This window comes from Aedes albopictus, chromosome 1 (assembly GCF_035046485.1).
Source record: "Aedes albopictus strain Foshan chromosome 1, AalbF5, whole genome shotgun sequence".
In the NCBI taxonomy this organism is placed as follows: Eukaryota; Metazoa; Arthropoda; class Insecta; order Diptera; family Culicidae; genus Aedes; species Aedes albopictus.
This window is the reverse complement of record NC_085136.1, coordinates 68,257,277-68,283,059: the sequence shown is the minus strand read 5'-3', so window position 1 is coordinate 68,283,059 and position 25,783 is coordinate 68,257,277. Positions and strand designations below refer to the sequence as shown.

Sequence of the window (25,783 nt, the reverse complement as noted above, 5' to 3'; positions counted from 1 at the left end):
TCAGAAATTCTTGGAGGAATACCTTCGAAAATTCCTGAGGGTGTTCCTTCGGAAATACATGGCGGAATTCCTTTAGAAATTCCTGAAGGAATTCCATCCAATATTCCTGGAGGAGTCCCTTCGCAAATTCCTGGAAGAATTCCATCGGAAATTCCTGAAGGAATTCCTTCGGAAATTCCTGGAGCAATTCCTTCGGAAATTTCTTGGGCAGTTCCTTGGGAAAATCTTGGATGAATACCTTCGGAGATTCCTGGAGGAATTCTTTCAGAAATCCATAGAGAAATTCGTAAGGAAATCCTTTGGTGAATTCCTTACGAAATTCCTGGACAAAATAATTCCAAACTTCCTGGGGGAATGCTTTTGGAAATTCCTGGAGGAATTCCTTCGGAGATTGCTGGACGAATGTCATTGAAAATTCCTGGAGGAATTCCTTCCGAAAGTCCTGGAGGAATTCCTTCGGAAAGTCGTGGAGGAAATTTTTCGGAAATACTTTTTGGATTTTTTTTGGAAATTCTTGCAGAAATTCCTTCGGAAACTCCTAGCGGAATTCCTGCAAGAATTCCTTCAGAAATTCCAGGAGGAATTCCATCGGAAATTCCTGGAGAAATTCTTTCAGAAGTTTCGGGAGGAATTCCTTCGGAAATTGCTGGACGAATTCCTTTGGAATTCCAGGAGGAATTCCTTTAGGAATTCCTGGAGGAATTCTTTCGGAAATTCCGGGAGGAATCCCTTCGGAAATTGCTGGGCGAATTACATTGGAAATTCCAGGAGGAATTCCTTCGGAAATTCCTGCAATAATTTCGTCGGCAATTACTGGACGAATTCTTTTGGAAATTCCTGGAGGAATTCCTTCGGAAATTCCTGGAGGAATTCCTTCAGAAATTCCTGGAGGATTTTTTTCGGAAATTCTTTTTAGATTTTTTTTGGAAATTCCTGGAGAATTACCGTCGGAAATTCCTAGCAGAATTCCTTCGGAAAATCCTGAAGGAATTCTTTCGGAAATTACGGGAGGAGTTCCTTCGGAAATTCCATAAGGAATTCCTTTAAAAATTCCTGGAAAATTCTTTCAGAAATTTCGGGGGGAATTCCTTCGGAAATTGCTGGACGAATTCCTTTAGACATTGCCGGAGGAATTCATTCGGAAATTCCAGAAGAAATTCATTTAGGAATTCCTGGAGGGATTCTTTCGGAAATTCCTGAAGGAATTCCATCGGAAATTGCTGGAGGAATTCCATTGGAAATTCCTGGAGGAATTCCTTCCAAAATTCTTGGAGGAATCCCTTCGCAAAATCCTGGAAGAATTCCTTCTGAAATTTCTGGAGAAATTCCTTCGGAAATTCCTTGGCGAGGTCTTTCGAAAAATCTTGGATGAATACTTTCGGAAATTTCTGGAGGAATTCTTTCAGAAATTCCGGGAGGAATTCCTTTGGAAATTGCTGGACGAATTCCTTTGGAGATTCCTGGAAGAATTCATTCGGAAATTCCAGAATGAATTTCTTTAGGCATTCCTGGAGGAATTCTTTCGTAAATTCCGGAAGGAATTGCTTCGGAAATTCCTGAAGCAATTCCTTCAAAAAATCCTGGAGGAATTCCTTAAAAAATTTCAGAATTCTTGGAGGAATCCCTTCGCAAATTCCTGGAAGAATTCCTTCGGAAATTCCTGAAGGAATTCCTTCGGAAATTCCTGAAAGAATTCGTTCGGAAATTCCTGAAGGAATTCCTTCGAAAATTTCTGGAGGAATCCCTTTTGAAATTCCTTGGGGAGTTCCCTCGAAAAATCTTGGATGAATACCTCCGGAAATTTCTGGAGGAATTCTTTCAGAAATCTATAGAGAAATTCCTGAGAAAATCCTTGGATGAATTCCTTAGGACATTCCTGGAAAAAAATCATTCTAAATTTCGTAGAGGAATGCTTTTTATGATTCCTGGAGGAATTCCTTCGGAAACTACTGGACGAATTCCTTTGGAAATTCCAGGAGGAATTGCTTCGGAAATTGCTGGAATAATTTCTTCGGAAATTACTGGAAGAATTCCTTCGGAAATTCCTGGAGGTATTCTTTCGGAAATATCTGGAGGTATTCCTTCGGAAATTCCTGGAGATTTTTTTTCGGAAAGTCTTTTTGGATTTTATTTTTGGAAATTCCAAGAGGAATTCCCTCTAAAATTCAAGGAGGAATTTCTTTACAAATTCCGTTAGGAATTCCTTCAAAAATTCCTGGAGGAATTCTTTCGGAAATTCCGGGAGGAATTCCTTCGGAAATTGCTGGACGAATTCGTTTGAAGATTCATGAAAATTCCTGCAGGAATTCTTTCGGAATTTCTTCGGAAATTCCTGGAGAAATCCCTCCGGAATCTCTTGGATGCATTCCTTCTGAAATTCGTGGAGCAATTATTTCGGAAATTCCTGGAGGAATTCCTTCGGAAATTCTTGGAGAAATTTCTTGAAAATTCCCGGAGGAATTCCATTGGAAATTTCTGGAGGAATTCCTATGGAAATTTCTACGGAAATTCCTGGAGAAACTCTTTTGGAAATTCCTGAAGGATTTTTTTTGGAAATTCCAGGAAGAATTCCTTCAGAAATTCCAGGAGAAATTCTGTCGTAAATTCCTGGAGAAATTCCTTTGGAAATTTCCAAAGGAATTTCTCCATGAATTTCCGATGTAATTCCACCAGGAATTTTGCGAAGGAATTCCTTCAGGATTTTCCGAATGAATTCCTCCATGTATTTCCGAGAGAATTCCTCCAGGAATTTCTGTGGCAATTCCTCCAGGAATTTCGGAGGGAAATCCTCCAGGAACTTCCGGAGAAATTCCTCCAGGAAATTTTGGAAAAATTCCTCCACAAATTTCTGGAGGAATTACTCTAGGAATTTCCGGAGGAATTCCTCCAGGAATTTCCAAAGGAATTCTTCCAGGAATTTTCAAGGGAATTCCTCTTGGAATTTTCAAAGGATTTCCTCCTGGAATTTCCGAAGGAATTCCTTCATGAATGTCCGAAGAAACCCCTCCATGAATTTCCGAAAGAATTCCTCCAGAAATTTTCCAACGGGATTCCTCTACGAATTTCCGAAGGAATTCCTCGAGGAATTTCCGGAGGAATTCCTCCAAGAATTTCCGAAGAAATTCTTCTAGGAATTTTCAAAGGATTTCCTCTTGGAATTTTTAAAGGATGTCCTCCTGGAATTTCCGAAGGAATTCCTCCATGAATGTCCGAAGGAATTCCTCCATGAATTTCCGAATGAATTCCTCCAGGAATTTTGCGAAGGAATTTCTAAAGAATTTTCCGAAGGAATTCTTACATGAATTACCAAAGGAATTCCTCCAGAAATTTTCCGACGGAATCCCTCCACGAATTTCCGAAGAAATTCCTCGAGGAATTTCCGGAAGAATTTCTCCAGGAAATACCGAAGGGATTCCTCCATGAATTTCCGAAGGAATTCCTCCAGGAATTTTGCGAAGGAATTCCTAAAGCATTTTCCGAAGGAGTTGCTCCATGAATTTCCGAAGGAATTGCTCCAGAAATTTTCCGAAAGAATTCATTCACGAATTTCTGAAGAAATTCCTCCACGAATTTTCAAAGGAATTCCTCCAGGAATTTCCTGAGAAATTCCTCCATGAATTTCTTCAGAAATTTCCGGAGGAGATCCTCCAGGAATTTCCGAAGGAGATCCTCCAGGAATTTTCAAAGAAATTCCTTCTGCAATTTCCGAAGGAATTCCTCCTGGAATTTCAAAAGGAATTGCTTCATAAATTTCCGAAGGAATTCCTTCAGGAATTTCTGAAGGAAATCTTCCAGCAATTTCCGAAGGAATTCCTCCTGGAATTTTCGAGGGAATTCCTGCAGTAATTTCCGGTGGAATTCCTCCAAGGAATTTCAAAGGAATTTCACCAGGAATTTTAAAAGGAGCTCCTGCCGGAATTTCCGAAAGAATTCTTTCATGAATGTCCGAAGGAATTCCACCAGGAATTTTCGAAAGAATTTCTCAAAGAATTCCTTCACGAATTTCCGTAGGAGTTCCTCCATAAATTCCAGAAGGAATTCCTCCAGGACTTTTGCGAAGGAATCGCTCAAAGATTTTCTGAAGGAATTCCTCCATGAATTTCCGAAGGAATTCCTCCAGAAATTTCAGGAAGGAATTTTTCCAGGTATTTTCGAAGAAATTACTCCAGGAAATTCCTAAGAAATTCGTCCAAGAATTCCGGAAGGAAATCCTCCACGAATTCTCGAAGGAATTCCTCCAAGAATTTCCGAGGGAATTCCTCCAGGATTTCCCCGAAGAATTCCTCCATGAGTTTCCGAAGGAGCTTGTCCAGGAATTTCCGTAGGAATTCCTCCAGTAATTTTCAAAGGAATTTCTCCTGGAATTTTCAAAGGATTTTCTCCTGAATTTCCGAAGGAATTTCTCTACGAATTTCCAAAGAAATCCCTCCCGGAATTTGCAAAGAAATTTCTTATGGATTTGCTTTGAAATATCTCCAAAAATTTCCGAATGAATTCCTCCAAAAATTTTTGACGGTTGTCGTCAAAAAATTTCCTTAGGATTTTCTCACATAACCCCCAAACGTGTTTCTGAAGGAATGTTTGAAGAAGTTTCTCAAGTTTTCGTAGGAGTTTCGCAATACATTATTGAAGGAATTTCTTTAAGAATTCCCGAAGAAACTTCTCAAGGATCTTTCGCTGAAATTCCTTGAAGAATTTCGTAAAGATTTATAAAAAACCAAAAAAAAATCCTCAACGAACTTATCAAACAATTTCTCACAAAATTTCCGAAGGTATTCCATAAGACATTTCAGACATATGTCAAAAAAAAAATCCAAACGAAATCCTTTAACAATTTCCGAATTTTCCTTATCAAGGCATTTTTAAAGGAACTCTTCAAAGAATTTCCGAATGAGTTCCTCTAGGAAATAAAAAACCACAAAAGCATTTCTTCAGGAATTTACGAAATATTTTTTCAAGGAATTTTTAAAAGATTTTTAAAGAAATTCCTTATGGAATTTCAGAAGGGATATCTCAAGAGACTTTTAGTGATTTTTTTTCAATATTTTCGAAAGAATTGCTTCAGAAATTTGGGAAGAATTCTCACAGAAATTTCCGGATGAATTCCTCCAAGAATTTTTGAAGGCATTCCTCAAGGAATTTTCGGAAGAATTCCTCACGAAAACTCCGAAGGAGTTCCTCAAGGAATATTCTAAATCTATTTCAAAGAAATTCCTCAAGGAATTCCCGAAGAATCTTCTAAAGGAAATCGTAGAAGAACGCTCGAAGGAATGTCTTATGGAATTTCTCAAGAAGCTTTAGAAATGAAGGAATTCCTCATGAAATTTCTGAAAAATTTGTCAAGGAATTTCAGGTGGAATTCCTCATGGATTCATTAAAGGATTTTTCGAAGAAATTTCTCCAAAAATTTCTTAGGGTATTCCTCAAGGAAAGGAATCTTAGTTTGATTGGAATTTTTGAAAGAATTCCCGGAGAAATTCTTAAAGTATTTTCTGGAGCTTCTCAAACGGATTTCTGGTGGAATTAAGTATGACATTTGTAAAGAATTACTGGGGAAACTCTCAAAAGAATGCATGGTGAAATTCGTAATAAAACTTCTGGAGGAATTATTGAAGAAATTTCTGAAGGTATTCCCAACGGAATTACTGCAAGTTTTCCGAAGGTAATTGCTTCTGGAATATCTACATTAAAATAACCTGGAAAAATATTAAAGAAATTTCTGGAGAAACTGCTGGGTAAATTCAAATTCATGATGGCATTTGTTAAGAAATTCCTGAAGCAATATCTTGAGGAATTCCTCAGGATTATTTATAATCATATATGGTTCTTCCATTGAACCATTCCTGTTAATCACCCATATTTCATACTTCTCTTTTATTTTTATTTAAATGATTAAGTATTTGAACTCCTTGTTACTGCAAAGTGGTTTTCAGTGTAAGGGTGCTCGCCCCCCCCTGACCAAAAAGCTGGCTACGCCCTTGAAGGACGGGATCTTCAAGCGAGGTATATCCAAGATCTGCGTTCTCCCTATCAAGGATAATGCATCCACAGACGAAGAGCAGTAGTCTCTTCTTGGTGCTTCGGCACTGCGGGGGTCTTCACCATGAAGGCCTCCGCTTTCCAGTTAAGTAGTTGTATTATTGAATATTTCAAAAAGCTCAAGGAATGTTGATCCCCCATAGCCCGGTGGCTCCCTACGGGGACGCCCGTCACCATGAAGACGTCGCGTCGTTATCTGGTCCAAGCTGTTCCAATCCGTCAATCACGCTGTGATTCGTCATGTAATCGTCTGGCATGCCCTATCCATGATGTCCATATCGTCCGTCCAATCATCAATAGCTCGTTGTGACGTCAATTTGTGTCAACCATGAACTAACCACTCTCGCTGAAAGGTCATAGCGCATCCACCGTTCAATCAACGTCAATTTTCACCCGAGCAACTGGTACCATTGCTCGGCATCGCTGCACTCGCAATCAACAAGTCGTCCACTGGGCCTGATCAACCCGACCGGAGGACTGTCGTTGTCGTCGCAGCATCGTATCATCGTAGACCACTACTGAGCAACCCAAACCCCTCGAAGCGACACTCCAGTTGTCGTCATCGGTGCCTGGGGCACCCGCGGAGGCCAGGAGGCCTCCGCTCCAGGCAAGTTCTGTTCTAGTTCATAAATTCAAGGTAAAAAGCACCCGTTCATTTCTAGCGTCGATTGATGTCACCTTTCCACCCGAGGACGAAGGACACCGTCAGCGAAGCCACCCACTATTAGAAACGGTATGGTTCGACCGTGCCGCGAGAACGGCGGTGTACAGCAGCGTAGAACGGCTATCAATCCATCTATCGAAGCCATCACTCCAAGCCAAAAGGAACCAAAATTCGTCGCCGTCGTTGTAGTCGTGCTTCAGCAGAAGTCAATAGTAGCCACCATCAGCATCGTTAGGACGTAGTCCCATCCAGCGTCAAACAACAACCGCCCGGCAGTTGCATCGACACTAGCCAGGTCATCGTTCTCCACTTCAATAATGCAGAAAGTGATAGTATATAAGAATACCAAAATCAAAACAAACTAGGAAGTAAATAGCAGGTAGATTCAGTTAGGTCCACTACAGTGTCGGTCGAAACATTCAGCCCAGATTTTGATTGAAATCCCTATGATTTCAAGGCGGCCGGCATGTTTAGGAGTAGCTCTACTAGTAACCCTAACATGTTCCACACGATCAGAGGATCGATATCTCTTTTACCCTCATTATTATCATAAGATTGTCTCGCACAGTCCAGGTAGCTTGTCGTGGAACCGAATCGATCGCGATCGGTTGTATTCGCGCGTATATTCACCACACTGACCCTAGGGTATCGCTTTATATACTCAGGGCAGTCAGTTAGCTCTCGATCTCGCGCGCATGAGCATCAAAACAGCAATTTAATATAATCCGTCGAGCTCTAATAAACGTTGTAGTTTCGTTCTAAATCGTTGCAATAAAAGTGTTTGTCGATTTTCCTACGCCGGGTGTGTCCAGTGCTCAAACGATTTTCCCCAAAAGTCCGAATCCTGGGTAATCTCCAGCGGTCCCGGTAAGAACAGTATTGATAAGAACAGCTGTGCAAAAATGTAGGCCAATCAAAAATGCAAAATTAAAAATTTAAATAATTTTCGTGCTGCTTCGTGGAAAGCCTCTCAGGTAGAAATTATATTAGCAAGCCTATATTATATGGTCATTTTCACAAAATTGGTCATAATTCAGGAACGAAAAAAAATGCATTCCAAAAATTTCAGCGATCAAAGCTTATGAAATTACCTTCTCAAAAATATGTTTTTGAAAATCTTCCACAAGTTCAGGCATAGTTTTTCCGGCTTTTCTTTATGAATTTTCTCAACGGTGGAAATTTTGTGGAAAACTTTTTCCACTTCATCTTTTTTTTTATTTCTGAGAAAATTTGCTTTCATTTTCATTTAAAAACTTTGTTTCAACGATGCTTCGTACTTGAGTTATGATTTTTCAAAGTATGTAGTGTCAGGGGAAAACAAAGTTTTCAGGGAAAGTAGGTGACCCTGATTTTTTTCACATTTTTTTTGTTTATATATCCATCAGCCCTGCCTGTGGAAAAAGTTTCATGAAAATCTGAGACCCTTCGGCCCAAACCCGTATGGTAATAAATAAAAATCCCCAGTAACGATGCCCTATCAGCCCTATCAATAACTGTTACCGAAGGGTAGGGTTTTTAGTTTTTGTCTGAACTTCTTTCAACAGATCTAAAGGCTCAGATTGGTGGATAAGCTAAAGCTACAAAAATGATTTATTAGTTTAATCATAACGTACTTCATGTACTTGAACTCACAAATTTTCAGTGCAACCGTTATTCACTCCCTATCATCCAGTTCAGCATGCATCAACTGGTATCGGCATTTACTACTACTGTTATAAAAGGTTTTACACAAACAATTCAATATTCTAAATTAGATCGAGCGCCCTCTATCAGTATCCTTCAGAACTATGTTTATTCTCATTCTCCTCATCTTATTCTTATCCTTTGAATTAGCATGAAAGTTTGTTCTCACTTAGCAATTTGGTCTTAACGGATTCTCTATACGAAATGCTATCGCAACAATAACCCCATATCCAAAGTTGCCATCTGAGAGCACAAATTATTACAACCAATTCGAGCTTCCATCGCCTTATTTCCACCAGCTGTTCACCGGAAATTGAACACCTTTCGCATGAAAGCACCTCCCTACATATTCGTTACCGCTTGCACTACCGTTTCGGAATTTTCAACATTTGGGGCAAATTTCCTCTCTTTGATTAACATACCCGTCCCGTAGCTACATCACCGAACCGGATGATGAGTATTATTATTAGAAAGGGACGAGGACGACATCGTCTCCGTCGCTTCGAGTTGATGAACACAGATAAAAATAATGAGATTTACACGTCATGTAAACTTCATTTTTGTCATGTAAACTTAGTGTTATGATGGTTTACATGATATATCATGTAAATTTGTGTTATATGTCATGTAAACACACAGTGTCATGTTGGATTACATGACATATAATGGAAGTTTACATGAGATTTTATGACTTTTACATCATATGTTATGTAAACTTCTGTGATATCCCACGCTCCAATCATGTGCATCATATGTCACAGAATTTTACACTCTTTTTTCGATCTGTGAAATGTAGACGATATACCTAGATGATGCAGGCAGTCAGTCGGTTGGCAACGATGGCGTTCAATTAGGATAACGAATGAATGAACGAACGAATCGATATGTAAGACTACGCTCGTTAGGATATCTACACTGGTGCTGCGCTGCTGACTGCTAGGAAGAAGGAATGTACCAGGACATATGCTTGAATGAGTTCTCGTCTTACCTTTCCAAAGCTTCCCTTGCCGATGTTTCTCAGGATTTGGAAATGATCGAAATTAACTGTAAGTAGAAAGAGCCAGAAAGACAGAGTGAAATTATAATGAGGAAATGGCTTTCAATGGAAATCGATCTAAGAGCTCAATTAAAAGTTGAAAGACATTTTTAGAAATTATGGGATCGGTTTCCCCCCCCTACGCAGGGGAAAAAGTTATCAATCTATACTTAGGAGTGGAATTCACTAAAATTCCCTCATCGAGTGTGCGGAGGCATATGGGGTCAGAACCACCTCCAGGTTCTTGATTTAATATTCTCTCTCGGCATGAGATGCAAATAAAGTGCCATTCCGTTGGAAGTTGTACATCCCACCAACGATGAACAACTTGATAATGCTGATAAGGTTGTGCCATTAGGGTGTGGGAAAACATCCATCAGAGGTTTTAACAAGAATCCGCTTAAGGATTCCTTCTGAAATGTGCCCAGAATTCCTCCCGGATTCCACCGAAGATTCCTCCTGGAATCCGCCCAGGATTCCTTGTGAAATCCGCCCAGGTTTTCTTCTGAAATCTGCTCAGAATTCCTTCAGAAATCCGCCCAGGATTCCTCTTGATATCCGCCCAGGAATCTTCTTGGAATGCACCCAGGAATCGGTCCAAGGATTCATCCAAGAATTCGTTGAGGATTCATCCAGAAATCCGTTCGAGGATTCCTCCAGGAATCCGTCCGAGGATTCCTCCAGGAATCCGTCCGAGGATTCCTCCAGGAATCCGTCCGAGGATTCCTCCAGGAATCCGTCCGAGGATTCCTCCAGGAATCCGTCCGAGGATTCCTCCAGGAATCCGTCCGAGGATTCCTCCAGGAATCCGTCCGAGGATTCCTCCAGGAATCCGTCCGAGGATTCCTCCAGGAATCCGTCCGAGGTTCCTCCAGGAATCCGTCCGAGGATTCCTCCAGGAATCCGTCCGAGGATTCCTCCAGGAATCCGTCCGAGGATTCCTCCAGGAATCCGTCCGAGGATTCCTCCAGGAATCCGTCCGAGGATTCCTCCAGGAATCCGTCCGAGGATTCCTCCAGGAATCCGTCCGAGGATTCCTCCAGGAATCCGTCCGAGGATTCCTCCAGGAATCCGTCCGAGGATTCCTCCAGGAATCCATCCGAGGATTCCTCCAGGAATCCGTCCGAGGATTCCTCCAGGAATCCGTCCGAGGATTCCTCCAGGAATCCGTCCGAGGATTCCTCCAGGAATCCGTCCGAGGATTCCTCCAGGAATCCGTCCGAGGATTCCTCCAGGAATCCGTCCGAGGATTCCTCCAGGAATCCGTCCGAGGATTCCTCCAGGAATCCGTCCGAGGATTCCTCCAGGAATCCGTCCGAGGATTCCTCCAGGAATCCGTCCGAGGATTCCTCCAGGAATCCGTCCGAGGATTCCTCCAGGAATCCGTTCGAGGATTCCTCCAGGAATCCGTTCGAGGATTCCTCCAGGAATCCGTCCGAGGATTCCTCCAGGAATCCGTCCGAGGATTCCTCCAGGAATCCGTCCGAGGATTCCTCCAGGAATCCGTCCGAGGATTCCTCCAGGAATCCGTCCGAGGATTCCTCCAGGAATCCGTCCGAGGATTCCTCCAGGAATCCGTCCGAGGATTCCTCCAGGAATCCGTCCGAGGATTCCTCCAGGAATCCGTCCGAGGATTCCTCCAGGAATCCGTCCGAGGATTCCTCCAGGAATCCGTTCGAGGATTCCTCCAGGAATCCGTCCGAGGATTCCTCCAGGAATCCGTCCGAGGATTCCTCCAGGAATCCGTTCGAGGATTCCTCCAGGAATCCGTCCGAGGATTCCTCCAGGAATCCGTCCGAGGATTCCTCCAGGAATCCGTCCGAGGATTCCTCCAGGAATCCGTCCGAGGATTCCTCCAGGAATCCGTCCGAGGATTCCTCCAGGAATCCGTCCGAGGATTCCTCCAGGAATCCGTCCGAGGATTCCTCCAGGAATCCGTCCGAGGATTCCTCCAGGAATCCGTCCGAGGATTCCTCCAGGAATCCGTCCGAGGATTCCTCCAGGAATCCGTCCGAGGATTCCTCCAGGAATCCGTCCGAGGATTCCTCCAGGAATCCGTCCGAGGATTCCTCCAGGAATCCGTCCGAGGATTCCTCCAGGAATCCGTCCGAGGATTCCTCCAGGAATCCGTCCGAGGATTCCTCCAGGAATCCGTCCGAGGATTCCTCCAGGAATCCGTCCGAGGATTCCTCCAGGAATCCGTCCGAGGATTCCTCCAGGAATCCGTCCGAGGATTCCTCCAGGAATCCGTCCGAGGATTCCTCCAGGAATCCGTCCGAGGATTCCTCCAGGAATCCGTCCGAGGATTCCTTCAAGAATTCGTCCGAGGATTCCTCCAGGAATCCGTCCGAGGATTCCTCCAGGAATCCGTCCGAGGATTCCTTCAAGAATTCGTCCGAGGATTCCTCCAGGAATCCGTCCGAGGATTCCTCCAGGAATCCGTCCGAGGATTCCTCCAGGAATCCGTCCGAGGATTCCTCCAGGAATCCGTCCGACGATTCCTCCAGGAATCCGTCCGACGATTCCTCCAGGAATCCGTCCGACGATTCCTCCAGGAATCCGTCCGACGATTCCTCCAGGAATCCGTCCGACGATTCCTCCAGGAATCCGTCCGACGATTCCTCCAGGAATCCGTCCGACGATTCCTCCAGGAATCCGTCCGACGATTCCTCCAGGAATCTGTCCGAGGATTCCTCCAGGATGCTGTCCATTCTGTCCCAGAATGCCGCCAGGAATCCGTCCAAGGCCTTCAAGAATCCGTCCACGGATTCCTCCAGGATTCCAAGTATTCCTTCAGGAATCGGCCCAAGGATTCCTTCGGGAACTTGTATAAAGCATTTCTTTATGATTGTTGTCATTTTCTCCTGAAATCCTTCGACAAGATCTCCAGCGAATTTTTTTTTTAAACTATGGCTAATTTTGAAGGTTGATTCAAATCTCCGCACCCTAATAAATCGCCTACGAGACGAAACACTGTCCCTGAGGACAAAACCGTCGTCCTCCAGTCGAATATTACTAGCCCCAGGAGGGATTCCAACCACCCTGAAATGAAACCGTAGGCGATGTCTGTTGGCATAGCATCGAAAAGATTTCATAAAATTCTCCAACGATCGTAGGTAGGTAGGTTCCACCGACCCGTCGAGGTCGAGCGAGTCCTCCGGAACGACCTCTCTCTCTCTCTAGACCTGATTGCTCAAGTTTCTTCTGGGTACCGTACGTAGGTTCATATAACGTACCGGTGCGGTGGTGATGCTGTTTCTAAAAGAGCCAGGGCGAACGGTTCTCGTAGGACAGAAGAAAATACGACCCATGTCATTTTGTGACGGGCGGCTTTCCATGAAGAAAATGGTCTTCGGATAGGGCAGGGGTTGTCAAACTGCGACCCTTGAAGTTATCTAAGGAAATTATTTGTTTCTGTTTCCCTTTTACTCTGCAACTGTTTTACTGTTGTTCTGCTCTGGTTCTGCACTGCTTCTGCTTCTGATTCTGCTTCTGCTTCTGCTTCTACTTCTGCTTCTGCTTCTGCTTCTGCTTCTGCTTCTGCTTCTGCTTCTGCTTCTGCTTCTGCTTCTGCTTCTGCTTCTGCTTCTGCTTCTGCTTCTGCTTCTGCTTCTGCTTCTGCTTCTGCTTCTGCTTCTGCTTCTGCTTCTGCTTCTGCTTCTGCTTCTGCTTCTGCTTCTGCTTCTGCTTCTGCTTCTGCTTCTGCTTCTGCTTCTGCTTCTGCTTCTGCTTCTGCTTCTGCTTCTGCTTCTGCTTCTGCTTCTGCTTCTGCTTCTGCTTCTGCTTCTGCTTCTGCTTCTGCTTCTGCTTCTGCTTCTGCTTCTGCTTCTGCTTCTGCTTCTGCTTCTGCTTCTGCTTCTGCTTCTGCTTCTGCTTCTGCTTCTGCTTCTGCTTCTGCTTCTGCTTCTGCTTCTGCTTCTGCTTCTGCTTCTGCTTCTGCTTCTGCTTCTGCTTCTGCTTCTGCTTCTGCTTCTGCTTCTGCTTCTGCTTCTGCTTCTGCTTCTGCTTCTGCTTCTGCTTCTGCTTCTGCTTCTGCTTCTGCTTCTGCTTCTGCTTCTGCTTCTGCTTCTGCTTCTGCTTCTGCTTCTGCTTCTGCTTCTGCTTCTGCTTCTGCTTCTGCTTCTGCTTCTGCTTCTGCTTCTGCTTCTGCTTCTGCTTCTGCTTCTGCTTCTGCTTCTGCTTCTGCTTCTGCTTCTGCTTCTGCTTCTGCTTCTGCTTCTGCTTCTGCTTCTGCTTCTGCTTCTGCTTCTGCTTCTGCTTCTGCTTCTGCTTCTGCTTCTGCTTCTGCTTCTGCTTCTGCTTCTGCTTCTGCTTCTGCTTCTGCTTCTGCTTCTGCTTCTGCTTCTGCTTCTGCTTCTGCTTCTGCTTCTGCTTCTGCTTCTGCTTCTGCTCTGCATCTGTCCTGATTCTACTCTACTTTGCTCTGTCTTATTCTTCGCTTGGAAACCACTGCAACACTGCCAGTACCAAAGGAAGAAAAATCACCGACTAGCTAAGTAGTATCCGTTATGTAGATGTGGATGGCACAAGGCGGCACAGCATATCAAAATAGTGCACGACTGGAGAGTTCACGACCGGAGTCTCCGGAGAGCAGACAGCTTTCGTCAGGTCCCCGCTTCCACCAGGGCCTCGAGAAGGTGGAAGGAGCTAACAGATGGACCCAAAGCTAATAAATGTACCCTCGAGTGAGCGGAATCGCTTTACTACTACCCACTGTTGATGTTGTTGTTGTTGTCGTTATTGGAGAGCTATGCTGTTGAGTCGCCTTGTCGAGAGGGATGAATGGCGAAATTGATTGGGGCTGGCACTCGGCTGTCTCCCGGTCTGGCATGTGTTGCGTTGTCCCCATTGAAGGTTGTCGGGGAAAAAGAATATTATAATGCGATTAGGGCATGGACGTAAAATTCTTTTCTACTGTCCGACCTGTTCCTGCGGATGATGGGACGATTGTGATAGAGTGATGGCGAGTTAGAAGATAGACGGGGAGGACACCGAAAAGAAATTTGTCATAAATTTTCCCGAGATCATCATTTTTATCGCGTCCTATATGATGTGATGGTCTGACCAAAAAGGCGTTTTTGTTCTGGTGGTTGAACGAAATGGCATGATAGATTATTTAAGCATGTCGTAAAAACGAATGGGAAGTTTCCATTCAATGAGATGATGTTGATCTTCTGTTTTTCATAGATATGCTGGACTTTTGGTTCTCTTGGTTCTCTTGGTTCTCTTGGTTCTCTTAGTTCTCTTGGTTCTCTTGGTTCTCTTGGTTCTCTTGGTTCTCTTGGTTCTCTTGGTTCCTTGGTTCTCTTGGTTCTCTTGGTTCTCTTAGTTCTTTTATTTCTCTTAGTTCTCGTAGTTCAAGTTCTCTTAAGCATGAAAATGTTGGAAAAGATATCAATCAAGGGACGCAGTTGTTTGTACCACGAAAAAAGAAAAACCAATTAAAAACTCATAATAGTTTTAAGACACAATAATACCCATCCAAAGCATTAATCTCGACCACAACCAACGGAAGTCTACCGTTTAACCTCTCGCAACGATAAAATCGCAATCATTTTTGTGGCATTTCGCTTGCTTTTTTTATTGTCCGCCATCGTTCGTACCCCATCGACTCACCAGTTACTGTCAATTTCCATGAGCTCCATTAATCCTTTTATCTGGCCATTAACAATTAATTTATACAGTCCCATTCTTTCCCCTTTTTGATTCCGACTTGAACTGAACACAATTCACCAGCCGATTAAACTCAGAACAGTGAGAAGGGAGCTCGAAAAAAAAAAGAAAAACGCCCGGCATCACGTTCACCAAAAAACCCACACATTTCGCCTGTCTTGTTGAATTTGTGGTATAGGGTTTTTTTTTTCCGCCACCACCGAATGCCAGCATAAATCATCCGGCCAAATTGGCCAAATGGGGTCCCCCAGAACCCGCGATGAACTGTGAGAGTTCCGCCACAGGCAAAAAAATAGGACTTTTACCACGATACACGACTGCCTGGCCTCGGCGGAACTCGGAAAGTGGCGTGTGGATGCTGTGTTTTGTTTCGGTGAATACTAATGGGGCCAGGGAATTATCATAAAATTTAATGTTCTTCCATAACAACACGTGGTTTGGCTTCGGCGGACGGGAAAAGGCCACGACTAGGGCTATATCCAGGAAACTGGTGATGAAAATTAGGTGATGCGGCCTGGAACCCGTCCAGGTGAACTTTACAGGAATTTATCTCAGTTATGTTTTAAGCCTAGTTTGGTGTTTGAAAGGAATCGCTCAAGAAACTTCTTGACCGATTCCTGGCAGAAACTTTCCACGGTGACTGCCATTTGAACTGTCATTTCTTCGCAACTGCGTACTGTGATCGAAGAAAAACGGTTTCTTGGGCGATTCAGGCAAGGAATTTCCCATGCATCAAGATAGGCTGAAAAAATCCTTCTGAACTGCAAACAGCGCTTTATTGCGATATTTTAAGAAATTTTGCCAGCATTGGCCAATCGAAAAAATCTACAATGAAGACAATGATATAGCTATTTATTTATATATTTTTAACCTATATATTCTATGGAATTCCTTCGACCATTTGTATCTGAATCCTTCCGGTAATTTCTGTAGAAATCCCTTCTGCAATTCCTTTGCGAATATCTTTGTCAATCTGGGCATTTCGCAAACAATTTCTTTTTTAATTAGTTGGCAATTCTTTGAGAATTCTGTCAGATTTTTATTTTTTTTTTTAATTTCATTAGAAATTTTATTTGATGCTGTATTGATTATTCTTTTGGGAATTGATCTAACTGTTCTTTTTCGCAAAGTTCTCCGTCAATTCCTTTGGAAGATCTTCTGTAATAAGTTAGGTTTTTTTATTTGGGAAAATCTCATGCTCTTTTTTGGAAATTTATTTGTACAATTCCTGTAGAAACTTTTTCAGAAATATTTTTTTTTTTTTTTTTTTTGGTAACTCCTACTTTATTTCTATAAGAAAATCTTTCAACAATGCGCTTGTAAATTTCTTTTATGAATTTCCTTCGGAAATTGCAGAGAACACTTCATTGTTATTTTCACTAGTTTTTTTTTTTTGCAATTCTTCTGGAAACATGTTTGAATTCTTTTGATAATTTCTTTGAAAATTCCTTCAAAAATTTCAAAAGAAGTTAAATTTTAGGTTTTTTTTTGGTTTTTTTTTTATTTTGAAAAAAAAACACCTATTTTTATATTTTTTTGAGAATTGGTTATAAAATTCTTTGGGTAATTCGTTTGGTTTTTGCCATACAAACATTTTTGCTGTACAATTTCTTTCTCAATTCCTTCAAAAAATTCTCAATTATATTTTTTACATTTAGGCAATTCCTTTGGGTATTATTAAGCCGTTAGCTTTGGGAATTTCTCTAGCAATTCCCTTAGCAAAAGCTTTTTGATAATTTCTTTTAAGTTTCCTTTGTGGATATCTTCTGTATTTCTTTGGAAATTTCTTCTGATTGTTCAATGGAAGCCAATCCAGAAAATCCTTCAGGGTTTTCCGTTTTTTTTTTTTTTTGAAGCAAGCTACTTTTTTTAATTCCTTTTGAACTTTTTCGACATTTTTTAACTTCTGAGGAAATTCATTTAAGAATTTATTGGACAATTCGTTTGGAAATTCCTCAAGTAAGTTCTTCCTTAATAATATATTTTGCTGTACAAGAGTACATCTAAAAAAGTTTAGAAATTCTGTATCGCATTCATTGGGATTTCTTTTAAGCTATTTCGTTGGGTGTTCCGTCAGAAATTCCTTTGATAACACTCTCGCCCATTCAAGTTTTTTTTCAGCATTTTAGCTTTATTTATTATTTATTTTATTCGCCTGCGGTTTGATAATATTTTTCGCTTTTTCTTCATAAACTTCTTAGATTTTTTTTTTTTGAATATACTCGTAAATTCTTTTCTGAAGTTTGTGTTTTATTATTTAGGAAATTCCAGTAGAAATTCATTTGAGAACCCTAAAAGTCTAAAAGAGTTATTGTATGAATTCACAATGGAAATCTGAAAGAAATGACAAATGGAATCCTTATAGAATTGCAAAAGAAAAGTGCCTGAAAAATTCACAACTTGAAAAATTTTCAAAACAAAATCCGATGAAATTCACAAAGTAATTGCCGAAGACATTTCTCAAGAATTTCCAAAGAATTTATCGAAAAAATTGCCTGAGGAACTCCCGAAGGAATCGCCTCAAATGTTACCGAATAAAATCCCAAAAGAATTGCCGATGAAATACCCAGATAATTGCCGCAAAAAAAAATCCACGAAATTACCGCATGAATTTCCAAAAAGAAATGGCCGAAGGGAATCACAAATAAATTACTGAATAATCCCCAAAGGCAGTGGTGAAAAAAACCAACGATTTTTTTTTCTATTTTTATGCCGAAGCAAATATTATTTTTATTTGGGTAAGTGAGGGGGCGCTAGGGGAGGCGATAATAATAAATAAGTAACAAAAAAAACATAAATAAACACTCATTTTTGAAAAAAAATGATTTCAAAGCCATTTCGGCATAAAATTGGATTTCCTTCAGTTTTTTTTTTTTTTTTTTTTGAAAAATAAGGTATTGTGATAATTTCTTAGAATGTTAGTATTTTTTGACATTTTTTAAACATCTACGGAAATTAATTTGAGAACTTATTGGAAAATTCTTTTGGAAAATTTTGAACAAGAAATTCTTTGGGAATTTCTGTAGCAATTTCTTTGAGATTCTATAAAGCAATTTCAGCTATTTTTTTCAGCAATTGCTTCGACAATTCTTTCACAAACTTCTCAACAATTGATCTCCGGGTCGAAATTGATCAGAAGATTTTCCGCTAGATTAAGCATAGTTTAAACAGTTTCCTCTCAGGTATCGTGTTGTTGGAATCATGTACTAAACTATAATTGTAAGGAAACTATTTAAAGTATGCTTTATCTAACGGAAAACCGTCTGATCAATTTCGACCCGAAGATCAATTTGACCCCGGTTTACATAAAATCAATTTAAAAGAGATTTTTTGAAATCACCTTTTGACAGATGGGCAACTGCTCGGAGGGAGTGTGATAAAAATAAATGAAGAACCAAAAAAAAAACAAAAGAAAAAAGTTTCGAATATAGAAAAAATGGAAAAATCCACACATTTTTCAAAGAATGTTGAAAAAAATGTTATTTTAAAGTAATTTTACTATGGAAGATAGTGACTAGGCTGTCCCAAAAAAACGATGTTCGAAAAGTCAAGGTGCTCAACCCTTAAATGAAAGATATACATATTTGAAGCATTTTTGTAGAATATTTCGATTTTCTAAAAAATCGTTTAGAAGTTCCGCCAGGGCTGGTAAAAGGTCTATTGTTTGAGCATTTTTCATCAAAATATGCTAAAAAAACATGTACTATTTTTCATTTTCAATCATGAAAGTTTTATCTGCTAGTACTATTCATATGGGCCATTTCTTTAAAATAAAGATTTAATATATTTGAAAAACATTTTTTTTTTTGAGAATTTTAATAGAGAAGGGTCATTTTTTAGAAATTGCTCTGGCAAAACCTCTAAACGATTTTTTAGAAAATCGAAATGTTCTACAAAAATGTTTCAAATTGCATATCTCATTAAAGATGGTGACATAAGATATATTTTTTCGCCCCTTTAATATCTTGACTTTTTGTGAATTGTCTAACTAATTTTCAAAGAAATTGTCGGAGAAGTTTCCAGAAAAAGTTGACGAAAGAAAATGTCAAAGGAATAGCCCAAGGAAAGCCCTTGAAAATACCTAACGCAGTATTAATTGCAGAAGAATTTGCCTATATATATCCCAGTGGGGTTGTCGAAGAAATTTTCAAAGAAACAGCAAAAATAGTTCCCAGAAGAATTGCAATCCACAAGAAAACATGAATAGAGAGGTTAGTCTCAATTCAAGTTTCGTCTTTTCTTTAGAAAGAAAGCCACTGCACAAACAGTTTGAGTCACATCATACTTATACGAGTTTGGAAGAACTTTTAAACGCGAGAATTTTCTGGAGGAATCCTTGGAGGAATAACTGAAGGTAACTCAGGAGGATTTTTTGAAAGAAACTGAAGCAATTTTCAAACATGTTCTTGAGAAAATTTCTAGAAAAAAAATCTGAAGACATCCCTACAGAATGTTGTATCGGAATTCAAAAAAGCTTTTCTATAGATTTGCTGGAGAATTTTCTAGAGATATCCATAAATCAATTTCTCAAGGGATCTTTGAAGCAATATCTAAGGGAATTTTGGGTAAAGTAATCCCAGGAATCTGCAGAACTACTAAAGGACATCTCAGAGGAATTTCTGCAAGGAATCTCTGGAAGAATTTCTTAAAGAATTCATCTTCAGAAGATTTTGTGAAGCCATCATTGCAAGAATTTCTGAACTCATCCGTGCAATGCTTTCCAAAAGAATTCCTGAAGAAAAATCTGTAGAAATCCCTGGATAACATTGCTGATTACGGAACTAGAAATGTCTAAAAGAATCCCTGCGGTGAATTCTTAAGGAATCCATGGTAGATTTTATTATGGAGTTGCTGATGGATTTTCAAAACGAATATCTTTAAAACTTTCTAGAAGAAACTCAAAGATTACATTTTAAAAGAACCCTTGAAGAAATTTCTGAAAAAAACATCATAGAGCATGATCTGAAGGGATCCCATGAGATTTTTTTTCCTGGGGATCCTTGTGAAAATTTCTGAAGAAATCCTTGAAAGATCTTCTGAAAAAGTTCTTGAATAAATTTCAATTATTGATACTAAAAGCTACGAATATTTTTTTAAGTGATATTCCAAAATAAAAATGAATTTCCAATTTCTTCAAGAAATTGCTAGAGGAATTTCTGAAGGTATCCATGACAGATTTTCCGAAATAAAAAAATCCATTAAAGAATCATTAATGAAATATATGAAAAATATCCATAAGGAATCCTTGGAAGATTTCTGGATGAATCTCAAGAGGAGTTGCTGAAGAGTTATCTGAAAGAATTTCTGAAGAAATATCTGATGCGATCAATGCCTCGAGAGGTGTTCGACGAAATCTCTAGGTGAATTTTAAAAGGAATTCTGGAGAATGTAAAATTCATAAGAGTTTCTCAAAGAATTTGAGGAGAACACAGTAAATTTTCTATTGGTCTCCTTGGAGTAATTTTCGCGAGAAATCGTAAGACTAATTAATGAAGAAATCCCAGGAGGATTTTATAAATTAACCAATCTAGGAATTTCAGATAAAATTCATTTCTCTATGTGGCAATGATATTGGTAAAAGTTGACAGTTTGATCTTAGTTTATATTTCTTGCGTTTTGAACGATTTTGAGGAAAACTGTCTTTGGCAAAGATGCTCAGATAATTTGAAGCTTTCACATAGAAAACAATTAAGTTCGAAATTCACTCATTACGTGGTGCTTTGGTGGTGACTTACATGATGTTTCATCAGTTGAATCAAAGCTCTCTACATAATATATATGCAGAGCAATATTTTTAAAAACATCTTTTCTTAAATAAAGACAAATCAATTAATCAAAAACATCTTTAGAATAGATTTGGCAAGCACTCTGATATTTTTTCAACAATTTGTGAATTCCTTTAACAATAACATTGTAAATTTCCCAGCAATGCTTTTGGTAATTCTGTTAAGCTTTATTTTTTTTTCGGAAATTGATTCGCCATTTTTTTGGAAATTTCTTCGGGAATTCCATTTGATGTTTTATTGGCTATTCCTTTGGGAATTTATTTGGCAATTACTTGCGGAAAATTCTTCGCCAACCTTGCTAAATATCTCTTGAAATTTTTTTGAAATTTCTCTGGACAATTCTCAAATTTTTTTTGGAAATTTCTTGGTTCATTTCCTGTATGAACATTTTCAAAAATTACTTCAAAAAATTGTTCGGTGTTTCTTTCGGCAATTTCTTCAAAAAATCCTCCAGCAATGCACTTGTGAATTATTTTGCAGATTCCCTCCAACCACTTCTTAAGAAATCTTTTGTATTTTTTTTTTTTTTGAAAATTCTTTTGGAAATATCTTTGGCAATTCCTTCGGGAACTGATTATGCAATTTCTTTGGAAATTATTCCAGCAAATTGCCTGTGGATTTTTTGATAGTTTCTTTGGAATTTTCCTTTCCTGTGGAGGAATTCTTTCGGAATTCCTTCCGAAATTCTTTTAAAAAAAATTCTGTGCAATCTGATCCAGGTAATCCTTTTGGATCTTTTTCGGTAGTCAATTTAAAACTAACGGTTTTGAAAATTCCCTTGGAAAGTGTTTCTACTTCTTCGTAAATTTGTTTTGCAAATTCATTAGACAATACCTTTGAAAATTGTTTCGGTACTTCCTTTGGAAACTACCTTGGCAATTCCCTCTGCCAATCCTTGGGCATTTCTGTGGCAATTTCTTTGAGATTTCCTTCAGCAGTTTCTGTGGGTGTTCTGTTAGCAATAATGTTGATCATATTCTTGGCCATTCCTATGGGGATTGTTGCAGTCATGCCTTTAAAATTTATATGCCTGTGCTTTGACAATTTATTGCTCAATTTCTCCATATATTACTTAGGTTTTCAAATTCCTGCGGCAATTCCTCTGAAAATAATATCGAAAATTCCTTTCGGAACCATGTCTGTTATTGCTTTGAAAGTTTCTTCAGAAATTCCTTTGAAAATTGCTGAAATAATTTACAAAGGAATCGGTGAAGAAAATCTTAAAGGAATAACGAACACAATATCCAAAGCCTGAAATAATGACAAGGTATTACCTCAAATATTACCAAAAAAGTACTCAAAGATTCCGAAAAAAAACCCAAGAAATTATCAGTTGAATTTCCGGGTAAACTGCAGAGAATTTTCCAAGACAATTACTGAAGGATTTCCCAAAAAGGTATTCAAGAAAATGACGGATTGATTGATTGATTTGGGCTAGGAAACGACGGAGGAAATTCCACGAGGATTACCCTCAAACGAATTTCCAAAACACTTGTTGTTAAAGAAGAAGGAATCACCAAAGGCAGATTATCGGAGAAAATTCCGAAGGATATCAAAGAGGAGTTTCCAAAGAAGTGTCGGAGAAATTTTCAAAGCTATTTCCGATGAAGTTCTCAAAGCAATAATGGCCGAAGCAGGAAAGAAAGAAAATAATTCTCAAAAAAAATTCCGATGAGAGACCGCAGAAATTCCTAATGAAATAACTGAATAATTTTCCCAAAAAAAAATGTTTGAGTAACTCTACGGTTTTTTCAGGAATCATTTTGAAATTCTCCAGCGTTTTACCTGAGTTTTTTTAGGGATTCCACCTGTGATCCATCCAGTAGTTGACAGCTGGTTTTCCTGCAGGAGTTCTATCTGAGATTTTTTTTTTCTAGGAGTCTTGGATTCTTCAAAAGTTCCACCTGTAGCTCCAGTAGTTTCACTAGCGGTTTTTTTGCGGAGTCCCATCGGTTTTCTTTCCAGCAGAATCACCGGATATTTCTCTAGAAGTTTCACCTCAGATTTTTCCAGCAATTTCCCCGAGAATTACTCGGAGCGTTACTTCGGGATTTCTTGCAGTGGTTTTGTCTGGGGATTCTTTTGAAGAATCAACCAGATTTGTTCCTGGAATGCGGTGAAATCTGTTGGAGATTCTCGACTTAAAATTCTAGAGAAAGCCCTCCTGGGGAGATCCTCTCTGAGAAATTCCTCCATGGAAAGATCCTCCTTAGGAGATCCTCCTGAGGAGATCCTCCCTGAGGAGATCCTCCCTGAGGAGATCCTCCCTGAGGAGATCCTCCCTGAGGAGATCCTCCCTGAGGAGATCTTCTCTGAGGAGGTCCTTCTGAGTAGAACCTCCCTTAAGAGTCTAGTTATTTTAACATCTTACATCTAATTTTGAACATTCTTCGTAACAAAAAAGTTTTTTATTAAATATATCCGAACGTTTTAATTTTGATTTGTTTTGCTGGTCGGGAAGCCCTACGATGATGATGGATGCTGGAAAGGGTCGGGATCCATGGCGGAAGGACATAACTGAACACAAGCTAATTTTCACGCGTCCTTTCCTCCTCCATTTCTGTCCCTGCCTCCTGGCCTTGCTGACATGAAATGTAATCAAGCTCATCGTTGATTTATTCATGAGACCACACCTGATAGCACCGGAAAGCTACCGGATCTCTGTCGCACAATAAACCCTCCTAAAAGGAGATCTCTCTCTCTCTCTCTCTCTCTCTCTCTCTCTCTCTCGCTGACCTAAAGTTATGTTGCTGAATGTGAAGGGATTTATCTGTGGAAAATGAAGTTACATAATCGCATAGCTGTCCCTCGTCGTCGTCGAGAGAAGCTTTCCTGGCCATGGTCGTCGTCGGTCGTCATCCGAGACTTAGTTACCGAACTAATTTCACCCTCTAATTGGATTAACCTATTCGAGAGACAATTTCTGGACCTGGACGCAAATTGACTTCGAAAGACTTCAGCAACAGACGGACGTTTACTCTCGCTGATGCAGTTGAATTATTTACGAGCAGCACTCACTCAAATTGTAATTGCTTATCATCGCCGGCGTCGTCGTCGCCATCAACTTCATCTTCATCGTTTCCGACCATCATCCATCGAAGAAGTGGTTGGTCGTTCGTCGTCTTTCTGCACAGCACTGTAGAGCTGAATTACTGTGATTGAATGCGAGAGAAGGTACGATTTTAGGAATTCCATCATGGACCAAAGTAATTGCATCCGCATTTCATTAGAGTGCAACGCTGTGTTACCGGAAGAGCGATGCTTAATTTTGACTTTTGACTTTATTAGACAGCACTAGGGAATGAACGGAAGCACTTCAGAACTAGGAAATTCGGGAGAAGCAGAAAATCCCTTGAAACCACAAAAACCAGAAAAAACGGGTGATACAGAATCACAAGAATTTTGTAAACCAGAAATAGAAGAAGACTTAGGAAGAACAGGAGACAAAAAAGAACGGAAAGATTTAGAAAAAATGGGAACAAATAAACAAAGAGAACTAGGAGAACCAGAGAACACGATAGATCAGAAGGACCAAGAGAATCAAAAAGACAAAGAGAAACAGTAGGATTATGTGAAATAAGAATATCATGAGAATAGCAAGAATCAGGAAAATCAGGTGAGTTAGAGAACTGCAGAAGCCATTTAAAAAAAAACAGAAAGAATCAGAAAAAAGTTAGAAGCAAGAAAAACGGAAGAACATAGTACTAGAAAACATGCTGATGAAACACCTGAGACTGTTCACAGAAGGAACAAAACAAGAACACGGTAGGAATACAGATGAAATACGATAAGAACACAGAAGCACAGACAAACAGACGTAACTTTTAGAGGAAATTCATCAAAAACTTTTGCCCGGTGTCATTTTTATGAGCACACAGCCACCTGTTGGCAGAACCGCGCGCGACACTGTCGGCCATGATGAATTTCGATTTGACGTTTAACTGACACGCACACTACTACACAAATTGCCTGTAATTTTCGTTTGCATCATTCAGCAACGTGTACACTAGCACTGGTGGAACGATCGCGCAAATCAAATGAAATTTGAATTGATCGTCAAATGCATGTGCCAAGCCGTTTTGAAGAGTGATACGTCTGGTTGTCTGTGACAGAAGGATACATGAACACAGAATCACTTAAAAACTAGAAAAAAAACCGGGATAATCAAAAGAACACTGTAAATAAGAAGAAACGAGAAAAATTAGAAGAACAGGAAGACACAGTAGAATCACAAGAATCCTGTAAGCCAGAAGCAGAAGTAGACTTAGAAAAATCAGGATACAAAAAATCTAGAAACAAGATAATATAAGGAATGAAAGAAACGGTAAAACAATAAGAACAAAGAGATCCAGGAAAATCTAAAAACTTAACGAACCCGCAGAACAAAACGTCTTTGACAGCTAGTAGCAAGAGAAACATAATGACAAAGGGAATAAAATAGGAATTAGGAGTACTAGAAAAACTGAGGAAGTCAAGGAGACACAGAAGAGTTAGGAAACCGAAAGAGTCCGGAACAATGAGAGATCCAGTGGAAATATAAAAATGAAGAAAACTATGGGGGAAACTAAGAATGGGCTAATCCAGAAAACATAGAAAACTAGAAGCACCAGAAAAAGTAAGTAAACATAGAGAACTAAGGGAACCAAGAGCACTAAGAGAACTAAAAGAACTAAGAGAACTAAGATAACCAAGAGAACCCAGAGAAAAAAGAGATCCAAGAGAACCGAGAGAACCAAGAGAACCAAGAGAACCAAGAGAACCAAGAGAACCAAGAGAACCAAGAGAACCAAGAGAACCAAGAAAACCAAGAGAACCAAGAGAATCAAGAGACCAAGAGAAGCAAGAGGAACAAGAGAATCAAGAAAACCAAGAGAACCAAGAGAACCAAGAGAACCAAGAGAA

General features: G+C 39.9%; 1 protein-coding gene across 1 annotated transcript in view; it reads right to left on the bottom strand.

The window, feature by feature from the left end:
• LOC109401821 (serine/threonine-protein kinase 32A) overlaps positions 1 to 25,783 on the bottom strand; it is a 551,348-nt gene that overhangs the window by 455,062 nt on the left and 70,503 nt on the right. Inside the window, exon 3 of the mRNA XM_062844769.1 lies at positions 9,375 to 9,430. Coding sequence (XP_062700753.1) covers positions 9,375 to 9,430 — 56 coding nt within the window. The remainder of the gene's footprint in view (positions 1 to 9,374; positions 9,431 to 25,783) is intronic.